This window comes from Fusarium poae, chromosome 4 (assembly GCF_019609905.1).
Source record: "Fusarium poae strain DAOMC 252244 chromosome 4, whole genome shotgun sequence".
Classification (NCBI taxonomy): Eukaryota; Fungi; Ascomycota; class Sordariomycetes; order Hypocreales; family Nectriaceae; genus Fusarium; species Fusarium poae.
Genome location: NC_058402.1, coordinates 459,937 through 477,992, shown reverse-complemented (window position 1 = coordinate 477,992; position 18,056 = coordinate 459,937). Strand labels below are relative to the sequence as shown.

Here is an 18,056-nt window from a genome sequence, read left to right as displayed (position 1 = left end):
TTACCCCAAGCTCCTCTTCTGGAAGAATACTGAAAGATCACAAAGCAATCAAACATTCATTCGCCATTCTATACTGCAATCATACATTCGCCATTCTATGCTACTATGGGATAGTAGGTCTAGGTTAATGTTTTGTTGACAAGGACGCCTCTTTTTCTTTCCTATTATCAAAAATCCGATGTCGAGTGCCAAGTTACACACAAAAGCGCTCATCTACCAGAAGGCGACAACGATCGACTTGCGAGAAGACAAGTCTATTAAGCAACAGAACCATTACAAGCCAAAACTTTGGAACCCTATCATAAGAGACGCCGTGCTCACTATCGGAGCTTGTATATCAACAGCAATATCTATCATCATACCGACACTTTTTGAAACTTCAACCTCCCAACAGTCCTGCCTTGGAAGCTTTCCGGTATGCCGCATACTACTGCGCTGCTGCTGCTCATCTAACCCGAACTCACTTTAGACCTGCGATCCCAAAACCCTCATCACGCCGTCGTTTCTCCCATCTTTTCTCCACCCTGCCTTCACTTGTGAGGCACTACTAGCCACAATCTGCGTGGCTATTTGTATTCAATGGACATGCGTATCGCTACTCTTTCAGCAGGCTCGATGGAGAGAACGGTACTTTCCTATGGTGACATATACCGTCGGGGGAGCCACGATCTTGGCGGCACATGTGGTCAAGGATCCAGCAACAGTTTTCATTCAAGTCCTTCCATTGGTATCAGACATTTGTTCTATCATTTGTCTTGGACTTGACTGTATTTCTCCATGATTCTTCACTGGAATATCCAAGAGTGATTTGGTCGTACAAAGGTCAATACCCTCCTTGCGCAGCTCTTCTAGCTTCATAGCATCTGTACAGCACTTGATGGCTGCCGCGATAGCTATAGAACGAAGGGCTTAGCCAGATAGCACTTGTTGCTAATAGCTTCTAGTTTGATAACAGCCGGCACTGTGACCTGCAAAAACGGTTGGAAATACGGAGCTCAAGGGGTGATTGACTGACTTAGCGTGGGTTGACGTCTTGATGGATCGATTGGGCGACAGCTGCGAAAGTCTTTGACAAGTGGTTGACTGAGGGTTAGAAGTGGAAGAAATTGCTTCTTTCATCAGACATCAAGATCATGGAACTTAGGCAGCTACCTTATACGTTACATTTATATCAGGGTGTCTTGTTAGAAAGAAGTGTATGGAACATTCGTTTTTAAATTAATCTGTGCAAATACATTAACCTTCATTAAGAACTGCAATGAAATCAAGAAGGTCTAGGCAAAAGCGTAAGATTATAAAAATATAATTGAAAGGTTTATATAGCACAGGATAGACTTGCTGCGACGAGGAGGATATCGGACAATGACTCGTTCATATCATTTACTAAACGGGCTGTCGATTCCTACTATTTCTTGATTCTATAAATTCTCCAGATACATTCCTGGTTGTTGAGCAGCCTACTGATCAATGACCCATTGTCAATAAGTCCAATGACTAGCTATTCGTATTGCTAGAGCACCATCGTCTGTAAACAAGTCTCGAGACACGACTCAAGATAGCTCATTCACGAATCATATTTGACCACGGGAACAAACAAGCTCGCTTTATTCCAGAAATGTTAATGGATCCTTGAGCGGGTCTCACTGCAACTTCATAAAAGATGCGAGGACCCTTATTTTTACGAGTCAAACTTTCTTGGCGGATCGACAATCCATTATTCGTTCTGTCAATAAAAACAAAACTCGGGTATCTCAACGTATCGAATCGCATTTAAAACATGTTTCGTTCAAATTCGGGTATAAATTCATAAACTCCGACGTATATGCCCATTCATCCCACGCCCAGACCTAAAATATATGACAAGTACAGTGCTAGTCAAATGCAGTGAAACTATATGCATGTCCCAGAAAAGAAGAAGAAAAATGACATGCACCTCCTATGTAATATGCCCCAAACCAAAATGTAAAAATGTAAAAGACCCAATAATTTATGCTGCTGGTTGAACTGCACCGCGTGGTCGTGGTTTGAGAGTTAATATGGGAACATCCATGTTATCGCAATGATAACGGGATGTTTTGTCTTTGAGTAGCTCGTAATGTTTCTGTAATCGGCTTTCACCAACAACTAGCTCGAAACCAACGAGGAAACAGAAGCTTATCTCGAGTCTAGCCAATTCGGCTTCACTGACGCCACCAACCTTTGCCATCTTGGCATGAGGATAAGACAAATCTTCGAGAGCCTTCATTGCGACTCGGAGACCAGCCAGAACCAAGCGATGGGCGTTGCGTCGGGTAACGGGAATGGCTCGCTCCTCAACGGCTAACCGTTGTATGTACAGAGATGTCGCGAGGTATACCGCTGTGCTCATTGGGCAGAATTGGTGTAGGCGTTGAAGGTATTGGTTGATAGTGATAGGAGGTTCGTTTTTGCTGTAGAATTTGCGCGTGATGGCGCTGTGCTGTAGGTTTACCGGTTGGGAATCGGCTCCAACAACAACGTATGGCTCTGATTGAGGAGGAGGCGACATCAGACCTGGATGAGGCTTCAATTGTACACCATCAATATCTTCAGGCTCTTTGAATTCAGGCTTGGACTCTTTCGCAGCCAATCTCTTGGCTTCAAGTTCAGCCTGTTTCCTTAATCTTGTCAAACTTCTGTCCGAGTATGATCGCACGATATTTTCTTTTTCGGCTTGCATACCACTCATGTGCGGTACGGTAGGAGACTTTGGAGGTGGTGTCGGAGGAACATCGCCGGTTATTCTAACAAGAAGCTCAACACCCGCAATCAACAAAGCGAGTGCTTCTGATGGCGCCATCTTGAAAAGGTCATGATCGGCAGCTTTCGGCGCGGAGGGGCTATCGTCGGCGATCAATTGGGGATCTGTTGAGGGCACCGGAGGAGGAGGAGGTCGGTCGATGATAGAATCAGGATGTCGCAGAGGAATCGTACCGGCTTGCGCCTCGGTTGTTAAAGTCTGATAAGACATGGCTTGGTATGTTGTTGTTGTTGTTATTGTTGATCAAGATACAGAAGTATTGTCGCGTCTCAATCGTTCAAGGCGCTGGGCAATATCTGGGTCGACACCTTTCATGATCCTTCAAAGGAAAAGATGTAGCAAGAGATTTTTGAATTTTTTGATCACGGGCTAGGCCTAGTTTTTGTTGTTCGTTTGGGCGTCAAAGTCGAGCGCAAACTTGCGACGTTCAAGTGGGACGAGAATGCGGAAGTGGGCCTTTTTGATCTGGACCTGGGACCCTTGAAAATGGAGGAGGTCCCCGTACCGGTATCCGTAAAATGCGAGTAAGAAGCCGAAAGCCAGAACCAGAACGGGGTCCGTGTAAAGTATCGAATATCGATGTCAGGTATGGAAATCGTATCGTAACGGTCGAGAGGAGAAACACAAGACGATATAAGCCGGACCGACTACGTTAGCGTGCCGAGGGGCGAAACATGGAAGAGAAAGAGAAAGAGAAAGAGAAATGAGTGTCCGAGATGAGTCGGTACTTGTTATTGTCCGGTATCAAAGGACGGGAATAAGTTAGTAGTTGAGTGTTATGACATGATCAAAGTCATTTCTTTGCTTTTGTATTGATTGACTGTCACCTCCATCACAAAAAGTACTAAGGTAGGCAGCACTTGCCCGCACATGCAAGTTGGAATCTGCATGCACCTGCCGTCTCATGCACTTGCGCCTTCCCCCCTCCCGAGCTTTGGATTTTTTACTTGTCACGAGCACGTGGTGCGGGGGAAATTATAAGATGAGATGTTAGTTTAGTGTTGATCATCGTGATCAGAGTTGCATTTCCCATATCTTATTTACCAGATTCGGCTTTCTTCATGTTCAGGGTTAAGGAGCTAATTTAGTCAGTTTTCCAAACTCAGAAGCTGATTAAAAGATGGCGTTATTTTACGGTAGTTCCCGACAAAAGTATCGTGTTATCGCAATTGACTGCAAGATCTAGAACAGATGATAAAAAAAAGAAAAGAAAAGAAAGAGCCGCAAAGAGATGATGATCTTCCATGCCAAGCCTCTATTTAGGCGTCGTCTGATGTTTTCTCCCGGCGTCAAAAAAATAATGCGGCGTTTCAATGCGGGCACTCCGCGTTTCCATCTCTGCTGACCTTGGACCGCATGAAAGGAACAAAACACCATTCACTACCTATCATGCAATTACACGCTGACTTTCCGAGATCAATGTATTAGCCATGATAGTGATTGAGTGGCAATTAAAAGCAAATGAATTACCAACTAATTCGAATGTGGAACACAGTCGCCTGGGTTGGCCTTATCGACTCTGCCTGTCACTGGTTTCAGACCCTGGATAGTATCGGAATTCAGGGCCGACCGTCTAATTATCATTGCATTAATGATCTGCAATAGTCTTGGGTTATTGTGTCGCCTGATCAATTTGACAGGGACCAGCAAAAGTCATTAGGCTTTGCATGAAACATTCAATGCCCAGACGGAAAGATGCCAGGCAATTGACTGACAAGTACGTGAATGGATTAGTTAAACTATGCCCCTCCCAATGCACTCAGCCTCAAGGTCTAGAACCTCCACATTACATCTTTAACAGTCCGGCGCAACCTTGCAGTCTATAACTGCCGTTTGTCCAGCTTGAACCTTGGCGATGGCTTCCTTTAGCACACTCTCCAACTCAGACGCCTTGTCAACCCTCGCAGCATGGATATCTCCGCCTGCAGCAGCCTTGGCAATACCTGCATAGTCAGGTACAGGATCAAAAGAGATATTAATCTCTTCATTTGTAGCCTTTGATCCAAGACCATCAGGATGAACCAGCAACAGAGACCTACGAGGAGCGTTCCAACCTGTTACTTGTTAGCCATGCATCCACATCTGTGAGGTAGGCAACTTACCCTTGTTGTTGAGCACAATAGTCAACACGGGAATCTTGTACCGTCTTGAAATCCAGTACACGCTTCCGGGCACAGTAAAGAGATATGTTCCATCTCCTACAATCTGCACAACAAATTTACCCTTGTTTGTGCCGCCGTTCTCAGCATCTGTCGCCAACTTGATGCCCAACGCACCACCACCGGACCAACCGAGACCGCCACCACCACAGTTAATCCATGATCCAGGAATCGTGGGCTGTACATTGTCGTGCACGAACCCAGTGTTGGTGACAGCTTCGATAGCCCAGATTGTATCTTCCGGACACAAATCCTTAAGCTTCTTGCTGAGATGTCCAGTACCAAAGCTGCCGTCAGCAAGAGGCTCGGCGTCCTTGGCAATAGTGGCCAACTTGTTCTTGTGAATGTCCGCGCGCTCTTTCTCTACCTTGGCGGCGTTGGACTCGAGCTTACTAGAAAAATCCTTCTTATCAAGAGCTCGTGTGATTTGTTCTACTGACGTCAACGCATCAGCCTTGTAGCGCGCGTCGGCTTGGATGTAGTGAGTAGGCATCTGCTGCTTCAGGGGATCAACATCGATGTGGAAGATCTTTGCATCTTCTCTGGGTTTGCAGCGGGTCTGGACCCAGGGGACATCACAGTCCAAGACGATGATCGTGTCAGCCGTGGTAACAGCATCATCGACGCCAAACTTGAGACCTATCCAAGCAGGATGGTCTGCAGGGAAGCACATATCGCAACCACCTGTATCCAAAACTCTCAATCCCTTGACCTTGTCCGCCAACTCCACAAGTGCAGCGGGAATCTTGTGGTTTCGTCCACTGTATCCCGTCACCAGTAGAGGAGCTTTCGCACCAGCCAGCGCATCTGCAATCTTATCCACGGCACTTGATGGAAGTCCGCCCAGCTCAACCGGTTCCCAGTGTTCTTGCTTAAGTGAGTAAGGCTTAAGATCAGCCTCGAGAATCTCTCGTGCACTGCATAGATACACTGGGCCTTGAGGGTCTGAAGTAGCAAATTGCAGAGCGCGGTTGACCATTTGCTTAACGTTGGCTCCTGTCTTGATCTCTCCCGTGTATCGGCAATATTGAGAGATGATTTGTTTCTGGTCTGGTACGTCTTGGATCCAGTGGATGTACTCTGTACGACTTCCACGGTGTTCGCCTTCTTGTGTGAATGGAGATAGACCAGCGAACACCAACACTGGGGCTCGACCTGTAGAAGCGTTGTGAACAGCTGCTCCAAGACCTTGGGTACCAACATCGACGTGTACAATGACACACTGGGGCTTGCCTGTTAATCTGGCATATCCATCAGCCATAGACATGGCCACCATCTAGATCTGTCAGTTTTGTCCACAAACACCTGATCGCATACATACCTCGTTAGGACATGTGATAATCTTGGGAAACTTTCCCTTCTTTTCTCGCTGTCCTTTCACCATGGCCTCAATGATACTAGGGTGATCTGTTCCTAGGTTTACGAAGCAATGTGTTATACCTGCATCCCAGATCGCCTCGAAAAAGGCAAAAGATGCTGTGTACATGTCTTCACTCGCGGTAGAATATGGACGAGCCATAACTGCTGTAGGCGAGACATTGTGAACTGCTGTTGAGGATTTGGGTGTTGCTGGTAGTGATAATGATGTGTTTCGCCCGTCTCTTTGAGAAATGACAGAGGCGGCGGTTACACTTTGGAATCTTCGCACTGAGGACTGAAGTTGCCCAGGTCGGTACCTTGAGAGGCCCGAAGCCGCCAATCTTGAGCGCTGTAGAAGTGTCATATTTATGAGATGTCTATATTCATGTTAGTATATGAGCCTGATGATTGTAACAGACAGTTATGTATAAGTTCAGGTATAAGTGATATCATGACCAAACGCCTTACCTTTCACAAACGTATAAATCCCAAGCCAATCAACTCTCAATATGTTCACAGATGGTGTATAGATTGAAGATCTGTATTTGACAAGAATATGAAGAAACCGAAACAACAACAAGCTTCCAAGCCCGGGTTTTGTTGCCCGCCCCTCCCCCGCAAAAACAGGACCCCCTTTTCTCAGTGAACCATCTTTTGACTTGACGTTCACGAACCCCATCAAAACGCCCTTTGTTGTGTCAAGCGGGTCCCCTTTTTTTCCCTGTGCTCTAATAAAAGCCGCCTCTGGCCGTTCTTATCACGCGGCGAGCGTTACGAGACACTTGGTTTGAGTTACGGTGACAAGATAGTGCGGGGTTGGGAGGGGGAGACTAAGGTCAAAGTGTGGACATAGGGCGTTTTTGACAAGGTTTTTGTTATTGTCTGAGATATAAGATATTGGAGACAAATGTACAGGGGTTTTATGTATTGAAGTTGAAGATGAGATGACTATGTTTCATTTGAGTTATTGACCACTCTCGTCTTTACTGGCCAGTTGTCAACTATTTTCAATGTCTATCTGTTCATGTCGTTACCCCGGATTTTGAATCATCTCCACCAACTTAGTTGACGCCAGAAGCTTTACGCGGGGAAATCATGGCACTAGAAAGCTGAAGCGGGTCACAATTCATGATGCTACGTGATAACAGACAACTCGTGACAATACAAGATATCGGTGAGGAAAATAGCAAACTGCAATCAATACTTCAATCTGTTCAATCCGGCCTCTATCGGCATCCATCGGAGCCGTGGTTTGACAATCTCATTCCTCATTCGTCCACCATGTCATCTCGTGACAGTTCCTCAATTACACCAATTCCGCTTCAATCGGCCGGCTCAACGCTTTGTGGATTGCTAAACACTTCCTTTGGGTCCCACACCTTTTTCAACTCCCGTAGTCGTGGTAGGTTGTCCGCCCAGTAGAGCTTTTGAGCCGCCTTTCGGTCCGCCCAAGGGTCGACGTACCCGGCGTAAGTGGAGAGGGCGCCCGGAGCCGACCGCTGGATCCGCTCATGAACTCCGTCCAAGAGATTCCGTGTCGATGCCGACACTTTCCCCACTCCGATACCGTAGGATTGATACATGATGATACTGTTTCGGTGTGGGTATGCCGTCGCATTGGCAGGTGTTTCCATCATTGCGCCGCCTTCAGTGTTGAAGATGATTGTAACAGGTGACAATCCGCTGCGATTTTCTTCCAAGTATTTGAAGAGGTCAGTGATTGCCGTGTCATTGAGCAAATCCTGTTCGCTGAGGGATAGCGATTTACTATAAAAAGCTGTCGGTATACTGGCCAAAGCACATCCAGTTGCCTCTGCATCGTGAAGTAAAAGACCCGCCCAGTCCGTAATCCATACAGCACCTTTACCGGCTCCAGGAAGTCGAGCAGGGATGCCAGTGGCCAGGTATTGAGTCTTTGTGCCAAAGAATGTCCCGGTAATGAGCGCTCCTAGAGGTTGAACAACAAAGAGGCTCGCAAATCGACGGTCCATGTTTGGATCTCCCACCAAGGCCTGCCACTCTCTGTATAATTTGGCCGTCTCAGCATGCGAGGTAAGTGCAATGTTGTAGCTGTATTGGACGACTCTGCCAGGTTCTGGGTGAGTTCTGACCATGAATTTGGTTACAACACCAAAGCTTGCGCCGGCGCCGCGCAAAGCCCAAAACAGACCCGAGTTCTTGGTGTAGCTGGCTCTCTGGATAGAACCGTCGGCGGTTACCACTTCGATTTCGAGGAGATGGTCGAGCGCGCTTCCCCACTGGCGAGATATTGGCCCAAGACCGCCCTATCAATGTGTTAGATGAATAGATATGAATCCGATAGACATACCACTGTCAAATGTCCTCCAGTGCCTACTCCCGGGCACGTTCCATGTGCGATGGCTCGTCTCCCGTTTGCATGCAGATGCTCATCCAACTCGCCTAGAGTCAAGCCCGAGCCGAACGTAGCATACCACGTCTTGTTATCCATGCTGAAATCTTTAAAGTTGGCCATGTCGATAGAAACAGCTCCGTCCTTACCACCCAAGCCGTAATTTCTACACGATTAGCTCTGCCTTACTCTCCATTCGGGGTCCATACCCATAGGAGTGACCTCCAGATTTTGCCTGTACTTTGTAGCCATACTTCTTGGCGCACTTGACAGTTTCTGCAACTTGGATCGTAGTGTCAGGTCGTATGATAGCAGCTGGGACGACTGGAAATTCGACATTGAACGGCTTCGACCACCAGACAAAGAGTGGATCGCTTGGGTACCTGACACAAGCGCTACCGTTGGTGCAGATGCTGTTCAGACAGTCATGGAAGGGGGTGCTGTTTCCGTTACCCATACTGAGAGGTGAAGCATACAATAATATGCTGAGTGATGATGGGTTTATGATAGGGGAAGAAATGAAACTTTGCACATCACAGGTACAGAGGTAGTTTAGATGCTGAAGAGGGACTATCCTGTCAACTTTGCCAAAATTACTGCTCCTTCGTTGGAAAGCAAACAATGAGTAAACGTGTGACCCGAAGTCGCCAGCCGGCACGCAGCTGACACGGCTGCCAAGGAAGGCACCAGCTGAGCTCTTGTTTAGATCACTTTATGACACACAGATCCTCTTATGTTTTTTTTTTCTTTTTCTGTATCCTAACTTATGCATGCTGCCTCGCATAAATATCCTAATATTTGCACTAATACCGCTGCAGCGTCTGCTGCAAATCCTCGAGAGCTTTCGCTCCCTTGTCCAATACAAAAGTGGCGTATTCACCGTGCCCTTCCATATCCCTCGAAGCGCGTTTTTTGATATCTATATACTCAACTTGATCCTCCACAGACTCTCCAATTGGGACGACGATGCCAACATATCGGAATAAAATAGCGTTGAGAATCATCCGGCACATACGCCCATTACCGTCCTGAAAAGGGTGAATCTCGACGAATCTGAGCGAATACTTTGAAGCAACGGAAAACGGATCCAACGTCTCACTCCATTCATCTAGTTCCTTCTTAAGATTGGCGCACATCTCGGTCATCTTGGCTGGGACGAATTTGGGTGTGACAAACATGGTGTCGCCCGCCCCCACATGAACTGTGCGATATTTGCCAGCGTATTTCCTGTATGGCACTTCTGGGTAGGCATGTTCGGGGTCGATGATTGAGACCCCTTTGCAGAGAATCGCGTGTGTGTCCTTGATGAGATTCTCCGACATGTCTTCTCCTTCAAAAACGAAGCGACGGAAAATGTGCTGATAGGCTCTCATGTGATTCACGACTTCCCGCAGGCCTCGGATATCGTCTGAATCACTGTCTACCTCAGGTTCCGACCCTCGAAGAACTTGGTTGCAGTGATTCAATGTATCTATCCAGGGTAGTCCGGCCCGCTCTATCATATTGCTCCCGTATATGGCGTGAATCACTGAGTCGTTGACCCAATTGACAAGCTTCTCTTTGTAACATTGAGTAGCCCTGTGGTTCGCTGTTATATGACCGAGGTGTCTCATGGCCTTGTCGAATAGGCAGTTTGGCCTCTGGTCATCTCTGTAGGCACAGTAGATATTATCCGAGGAAATAACTACTCGTCCTAGAGGCCAGTTTCGCATGTCGCAGTGTGAATCCATTTTGATAGTTTGGTTTGAGGAGATGTTGAGTTACGTGTCAGTGATGCGAAGTGTTTGGGCCAGAGAAGAATAAAAGAAAGATGGTGTGCTTTATATAAAGTAAGGACGAAGGCAATGAGTCAAATTTAGTGTTTACATTAAAGTAAGTCTGGACTAAGTTTTATTTACACGACTTTAAACAGTAAACGAGCATATTGTCAACCATATGAGGAACATCAGTGCATTGCGACTCTTGTCCAAATCCTGTAACCTCGACAGGTTTCTGACAAATAGACGAGTGCTAGTTTGAGAGTAATGGACTGAGATTTGTTTGAACTTGATGAACAGAGATGCGAGCGAAGGTTTCTGCACTTAGCTTGAACGACCGAGAAAGACCGAAATGCAAGTACCAGCATGCTTCACAAGGAAATATATGCCTATCGGATGAGGGTTTTAGTCACTTTATGAAAGTTAAGATGCACTTTATCTCCTGTAACCTAAACCTCGGACAAATTTACTGAGACAAGCCACGCGTCCCTCCAAAACACAATAACTGGGATGAATGAAGGCGTAACCCCCAAGGTGGTCTTTCTATGCTTGTATAGCTGGCCAATTTTGTCGGACAGACTTTTGGGTTCCGGCATCTTGGTACGCTTGACGGGATGGCAGCTGTAAAAAGACTTCGTAGACAGAAGTTGGCTATGGTATCTGGGCAGTAAAAGCTGGCTGAAGTATGAAGATTGAAAATGTCAGATAATGAGCTTTACCGAAACGACGTTTGTAAGAGAGAGGGGGCTCGGGGGTAGAAGTATAGCGATTAGAGCCAAAGAGATTACTTAGGTTTTCTCTTGTGAATTGGTCTGACACTTATCCCATGGTGATTGTAGACGCCCGCCTGATCTCTTAATCAAGAGAATCTTATATGAAATGACTAGGGGGACACTGGACGGTGACGGCTACCACTGACGACATCTGCCTTTGTAAGAGTGGTGGATTGACCAGGACTATTCGGTGGAGAGCTGGAGGAACGATGGATTGAAATGATGCCGTCATAGGAGCAGACTGGCCGCCGCCGTGAAGCTGACAACTACTTGGCTTCGACGGCGAGGGCGATGCCAACGCGATCGGACGACGACACACGGGGTTGAGCATTACCTTGTAGGTCAAGGCAACGGCAGAGGTGGAAAGCAATAGTCTTCTTCAAAATGCTGCAAAATCCACGCAGACAACCCAAATCGCTTGGAGTTTACTAAACGTGTTAAACACCTCTGTACAGATGTGTTGGCTGCCTCGAGAGCCATCTTGAGGCAGAAGTCTTTCGTTGCATAGCTTACAACGACAGCATGCATCAGATACCATGGAGTATAGATGACACCCAACGACGCTCAATACGATGCAAAGCCAATTTAATTCAAGTATAAGTAGTCACTTAACTCCTCTCCTTACTTCGCTCTTCAGCTTGAGGTTCCAATGTGTTGTCAAACGCCCGTTTAGCCATGTCGATATCCGTCAATGTTTTATTTGGATCGGGTCGGTAGATTGACTCATCATAGTCGGCCTTCAAAGAATTCTCCTTCCGGACGCTCATCAAAGAGATGAGGCTCAGATGGCCACCCAGTGTGCATGGAGATTCTGCACGTCAGCTTCTTGCTTCGAGATCCTGAATTTCGGACTAGATATGTGGCTAACCACTGTTGAACGACAGAGCTTCTTCAGTAATCCCTCGTACTACAAGAGGCAGGAATGTTTTATTTGTCCGGCGAGAACAGGCAGACGCATGTGTGCATTGTTGTCGGCCACGGACGTTTACTGGCACTGCTGCTGGCTGCTATCTGCTACCTTTCACCAACCATGCACTGTTTGGCACTGCCAGCCTTCCGCCGTCTTCTGCCTTCGCAACTTGTCGATCATATCGTACATAAAAACAGGTGAAATCGGTGTGCTTTGGCAAATTAAAGTGGCAAGCTTCGGCATCGGGTGCTTGATGCTAAAGAGACCATAGCAAAAGATACATCATGTGGTAATTAAAGCGTACTCTGGAGAAACGTATCCCTTCGATTGCTGAATGTTCTAGATTTCTGAACATCATGCAATTCATTTTGGTAGATGTTAAAAACTTGCTTCAACAAGGGCAGCTTCCGCGGACCAACAATCCTTTTGTTTGCCCGTGCTTGACCAAGCACTTATCCGCAGCAGAGAGGCACTTTGCATTTCATGAGTTTTCTGTATGCACCTCTCCATTTAGCAATCAATCCCCGTCGACCGCTGCCTAAATCCTCAGGCTCTATGAATTTGAAGCTGTTTGTGTGCAGCCTTGATATATTCTTATTTCGCCTGTGATTCACCCTTCTCCTCTTCACCTTTTCCTCCTTCACTTTCTTCCTCTATCATCTTCCCCCGCCACCACACTCTACTTACGACTCAATCATCCTCAATACAAAACACATACGGACAACGCATTCACCACAACCATGAGCGACACTAAGACCGGTAAGCTACTATACCATCCGATCCAAAGAGCCACTGGAGACAGAAGCACTGCCACCGACCGCTAGCAATCAGTCACTCCACAAGATACATATGCTGACACCCTGTAGCCACCGTTGACGGAAGATTCAAGGCTGTATGGGCGCTATTCGACGATGATAAATTGGGTGAGGCCAGAGCCGCGGCCGCTGAACTTCTTCGGGACCCTCATCTCGGACCTTTCCACCAGGCCGGGATGCGATTAATCATGATGATGACCCCAAGCCCTGGCGTGCATCAGCACTTGTTTGAGGCGTTTCGCCTCTTCACCGACAAGAACAGTGATAGCATGAGTGTCGCTGAGAAAGAAGAAATTCGGCGGCTAATCGAGCATGCACGAAAGATTATCGACGGGTGGTTTCATCGTGAGGTCCAGAAAAAGCTGTAAGTCGCAGAACCTGATCAAATTATTATTGCTGACAGAGATGCAACCAGGGACAACGGTTGGACAATGGGTCAACTCCAGGACCTGGAGAAGAAGGCCTGGGACAAATATGTGAAGGGGGAAAAGATCCCCGGTGTCGTGTATTATGACGACGAGGTTCTCCCAGGATCCGTTAACTACACGAGCAAGGATTCCTGAGCTGGGTGCATCGCTGGGGATGGATAGTTTGGCTGTGGTTGTTGTGGCCCTTCTCTTCGCCATCTGGCGTCTCGCGCTTCTCATTCGAATGGATTGAAGTCATGGCATGACACATGACCGTGTCGAGAAGAATTAGTGGGTGTATTTAGTCAGTACCTTCGCTCGTCATTCAAATGGCATAAACACTTGGCCATGGCTGTCATCGCTCCTTTGTGATCACAAGTAATATTTAGCACTCCAGTAGTTCTGCAGCACCAAGTCAGTTCATGCTATTTAGACTGTAAACTTTGGATGTTTGCTCTTAGAGATTAGATGTCATGTTTCCTCTACCCAGCAGTCTCTATATACTAATTGAATGAACAAAGTCGGTAGTGGTTTGGCGGATACTGTGAGATGCATCAAATGCTAAGACGACATTCGGAGACGTCGCCCTTGATCCCGGTGTGAACATATGTGTTCAAGGTTAGAAATAGTAGGGAATAGTAAAAAGCACTGTATGATTTGGCCTTCATCAACACGAAGACGAAGTATTAATGGTTCAAGGCGGTTTAAATGAAGATGTTGGTGTCTTTATCTCTTTCGCCTAGTACTGCTACCAGGTTACCCTAAACTTCCATAACTAGGTACCTGATAAGCGTGATGATTGATCTTGATAAGATTGATAACATATTTTACGGATCTGGGTCTGGATGGGTTTTCTGATCTTGTTGAAACAAGGTAGGTCATTGAAACGCCCGTATACATTCAATTCCGATACCTGAAGGACAACTATCTAGATATGATCGTTGCCTAGTCGGGTTGAGATTCTGCCATTTCGAACTTGACTCGCCATTCCACATAACTCCGATTCCCGTTTCATCTACTCTGTGGGTTTGAGTCGCATCGGTAGTGGTCACATCTCATGAGAATCGGATACAAAGTCGGCAGTTTGTTTATTGACGCTTTGACAGTGACGCCGAATTAACCAGGGAATGATGCTATACCAATGACGTAATGACGCTGCTTTGACGATTGCCCCATAGTAGCGTTAAGACACGCTATCGGATATTGTACGTGAATACCACTGATTTAGTATTTCGAACCTTAATCTATTGGGAAACGCCATCAAATTTGTAGGCACGGATTTGTTAAAAATCGACCCGGCAAGATGGGATTGTTGTCGATTATTGACGATCAACTACCCCGGCTTTATGAGATTTATCCCCTGTCGGTATCAAATGTAGCCGTCATCGAATTGAAGATTCCACATCCATCATTACAAACCAACCTTGACCCATTTGATAGCAGTTTTGCTAGCTCATCCGCCCACGTTGAGCCTCATGTCAAGCCAGGAACGATCCCGGAAATAGTGGGGTTGCGGACTGTTTCCTCCCTGGTGCAACGGCTTCCAAACAAGATCGTGATCGCACCTGCCAAAACGCATCTCGGAATTCTTTCTTGGAAATTTGAGCCTTCTCATAGGTCAATGCTGATCGTACTTGACGAAACATGACGACGTTTCCTCAACATTTCCAATCGTGCTTTCCCCGCGGAGCGGGGGGATATCGAACGGGTGACGTAAATTCAACGTGGTTATGAAGATGATCAGAAACACATAAGAACCCGATTCCTTTTATGCTGGAATGTCGCACACAGCCTGTCAACTCTGTCTGATAACAAACATCAACAAATCGACATGACCGAGCAAGTTACAGGAGCTATCAAGCACGCAGTCATGGGTCACAAGAACGATAAGATCGACCAGCTCAAGGCCAACATGGTCGAGCCTAGCGAAAACACCCGAATCACCTCCGATTATGGTGTCAAGCAAAACAACACCGACAACTGGCTGCGCGTTGCAAGCGAAGACCAGACTGGCCCTTCACTTTTGGAGGACGCCTTCGGTCGCGAGAAGGTATGCGCATACACCTGGGACATAGCGCATTGTGCGAGACCATCATAACCCAGTATCATATCTTGATTCCATTCTGACCTTCTATACTGCAGATCCACCGATTCGACCATGAGCGTATCCCCGAGCGTGTTGTCCATGCCCGAGGTGCTGGCGCCCACGGTACCTTCAGACTTTTCGAGTCGGCCGCCGACGTGACCAAGGCCGGTCTCTTCACCGACACCTCGCGAGAGACACCCGTTTTTGTTCGCTTCTCGACTGTCCTCGGAAGCCGCGGCTCTGCCGACACTGTCCGTGATGTTCGTGGTTTCGCGATCAAGTTCTACACTCAAGAAGGTTTGTCAAACTTCAGAATCATTGCCCAACCCCAATATGATATGAGCCATTCTGCATTGTGAAATACGGCCCATTTGAATAACAGTCCTTTGGTCTCTTGGCTCTTTCTGCGCAAGTGTGCAAACACGTTGCTGGCATCCCATCACGGCACCAAAACACCAAAACATATCATCGCATCACCATATCATCACATCACCACAATCCCATCATCCTGTTTATAGAACACTCAGCTAACAGTTAAATATGCAACTTCGATATCCCTGGGAACAATATCCCTGTTTTCTTCATTCAAGATGCAATGAAATTCCCTGATGTTATTCACGCCGGAAAACCCGAACCACACAACGAGGTTCCTCAAGCGCAGTCTGCACACAACAACTTCTGGGATTTCATGTTTGAGCATTCGGAGGCGACCCATATGCACACATGGGCCATGTCCGATCGAACAATTCCCCGCTCCTACCGCATGATGCAAGGCTTCGGCGTCAATACCTACACTCTCATCAACGAGAAGGGCGAGCGACGATTCGTCAAGTTCCACTGGACTCCCGAACTTGGAGTCCATTCACTCGTTTGGGACGAGGCTCTTAAGCTTGCTGGACAAGACCCCGACTTCCACCGCAAGGATCTTCAAGAGGCTATTGAGAACGGCGCTTACCCCAAGTGGAAGTTTGGTATCCAGGTCCTGGAGGAGTCTCAAGAACACGACTTTGACTTTGATATCCTTGACGCTACCAAGGTTTGGCCTGAGGACCTGATCCCTGTCCGATACATTGGCGAGCTTGAGCTGAACCAAACTGTCGATGAGTACTTCACCCAGGTGGAGCAAGTTGCTTTCTGCACTAGCCACCTTGTTCCTGGCATCGGACACTCAGACGACCCTCTTCTCCAGGGCCGAAACTTCTCATACCAGGATACTCAGCTCAGTCGACTGGGAACCAACTGGGAAGAGCTTCCCATCAACAAGCCAGTGTGCCCTGTGATGAACTTCAACCGCGATGGTGCCATGCGACACACCATCTCCAAGGGCAAGGTCAACTACTGGCCCAACCGTTTCAGCCACCAGCCTCCTGCCACTGCTGGCGAGGGTGCTTATGTCGATTACGCGGCAAAGATCGCTGGCATGAAGCAGCGAACAGTGAGCAAGAAGTTCAAGGACCACTTCTCCCAAGCCCAACTTTTCTACAACTCTCTTTCCGAGATTGAGAAGTCTCACATGCAGGCCGCTTACTCCTTTGAGCTGGACCACTGTGACGAAGCTATCGTCTACGAGCGTCTGACTGAACGCCTCGGCGAAATCGATGGCGACCTTGCCAACACTATTGCCGAGATGGTTGGTGGTAAGAAGCCTTCAAACCCCAAGCCCAACCCCGGAAAGAAGGCCAAGAACCTGAGTCAACTTGACTTCGTGCCCGAGACCCCTACCATCAAGTCTCGACGAATTGCCATCCTCATCGCTGATGGCTACGATCCTGTCGCCTTCAACGCGATGTACGCTGCGATTAAGGCCCAGAGCGCTCTCCCCTTCGTCATCGCTCCCCGCCGATCAGCCATCTACTCTGCCGATGAGGATTCATCCTCTTCAAAGGGCTTCGTTCCTTCTCACCACTTTGAAGGTCAACGTTCCACAATGTTCGACGCCATCTTTGTTCCCGGTGGTGCAAAGTCCATCGAGACTCTTTCCAAGAATGGCCGCGCTCTGCACTACGTCCGCGAGGCCTTTGGTCATCTCAAGACCATTGGTGGTACCGGAGAGGCTGTTGACTTTATCAACAAGGCGATCCAGCTCTCCGAAGTCGCTTTGTCCTCCACTGACGGCAGTGGTGTTGTTGACAGCTACGGTGTCGTTACTCTTAAGAATGCTTCACCCGACAGCCTCAAGGAGATTGTCACTGTTGCTTCCGACGCCAAGGGATTCTTGGAGAAGTTTGTTTACAACGTCAGCTGCCATCGCAACTGGCAGCGAGAGTTGGATGGTCTCAGCACCATGGTTGCATACTAATGAATTTACTGAAAGATACCTTTTAATGAATTGTTGAAATTGAGGAATTAGTATATTAATAATAACATTGTTTTGTACAATTGCTTGTCTTGTGACCTCAAACCGTACGCGCCATTTGACTTGTCGCAATCCCAGTATTCACCAACAGTTTAACGAGAGAGTACTCAGTGACCAATTGTGTTCATAACTGGGCGTACAAATGACAGAGAATTTGCAGTTTTATTTGTTTCGTAATATTAAAATTCGCATGGAGTTCAGTCTCAAGGACTTAGCCGCAACGCAGAAAAACCGTATCAGCAAAGCTACAATATTACTTGAACAACCAATGGCGTGTAACAAAG

The 18,056-nt window shown here is 47.3% G+C and overlaps 6 protein-coding genes across 6 annotated transcripts; 2 read left to right on the top strand and 4 right to left on the bottom strand.

Annotated features, from left to right (window-relative positions):
- Positions 1-1,987: 1,987 nt before the first annotated feature.
- Positions 1,988-2,989, bottom strand: FPOAC1_010263 (uncharacterized protein; the record flags this gene model as incomplete). Its single annotated transcript, XM_044854657.1, has 1 exon — positions 1,988-2,989. The coding sequence occupies one exon, from the start codon at positions 2,987-2,989 to the stop codon at positions 1,988-1,990; it is 1,002 nt and encodes a 333-aa protein (XP_044701970.1).
- A 1,584-nt stretch (positions 2,990-4,573) lies between these two features.
- FPOAC1_010262 (uncharacterized protein) lies at positions 4,574-6,457 on the bottom strand (the record flags this gene model as incomplete). Its single annotated transcript, XM_044854656.1, has 3 exons — positions 4,574-4,833; positions 4,882-6,214; positions 6,260-6,457. 3 exons carry the CDS (start codon positions 6,455-6,457, stop codon positions 4,574-4,576), a joined length of 1,791 nt encoding a protein of 596 aa, XP_044701969.1.
- Positions 6,458-6,663: 206 nt separating this feature from the next.
- Positions 6,664-9,125, bottom strand: FPOAC1_010261 (uncharacterized protein; the record flags this gene model as incomplete). Its single annotated transcript, XM_044854655.1, has 5 exons — positions 6,664-6,674; positions 6,766-6,836; positions 7,762-8,582; positions 8,627-8,834; positions 8,878-9,125. The coding sequence occupies 5 exons, from the start codon at positions 9,123-9,125 to the stop codon at positions 6,664-6,666; spliced, it is 1,359 nt and encodes a 452-aa protein (XP_044701968.1).
- Positions 9,126-9,471: 346 nt separating this feature from the next.
- FPOAC1_010260 (uncharacterized protein) lies at positions 9,472-10,398 on the bottom strand (the record flags this gene model as incomplete). The annotated part of the gene is made up of 1 exon (XM_044854654.1): positions 9,472-10,398. One exon carries the CDS (start codon positions 10,396-10,398, stop codon positions 9,472-9,474), a length of 927 nt encoding a protein of 308 aa, XP_044701967.1.
- A 2,450-nt stretch (positions 10,399-12,848) lies between these two features.
- Positions 12,849-13,486, top strand: FPOAC1_010259 (uncharacterized protein; the record flags this gene model as incomplete). The annotated part of the gene is made up of 3 exons (XM_044854653.1): positions 12,849-12,867; positions 12,975-13,287; positions 13,339-13,486. The coding sequence occupies 3 exons, from the start codon at positions 12,849-12,851 to the stop codon at positions 13,484-13,486; spliced, it is 480 nt and encodes a 159-aa protein (XP_044701966.1).
- Positions 13,487-15,161: 1,675 nt separating this feature from the next.
- CAT1 (catalase A) lies at positions 15,162-17,715 on the top strand (the record flags this gene model as incomplete). Its single annotated transcript, XM_044854652.1, has 3 exons — positions 15,162-15,380; positions 15,473-15,713; positions 16,007-17,715. 3 exons carry the CDS (start codon positions 15,162-15,164, stop codon positions 17,713-17,715), a joined length of 2,169 nt encoding a protein of 722 aa, XP_044701965.1.
- Positions 17,716-18,056: the final 341 nt, after the last annotated feature.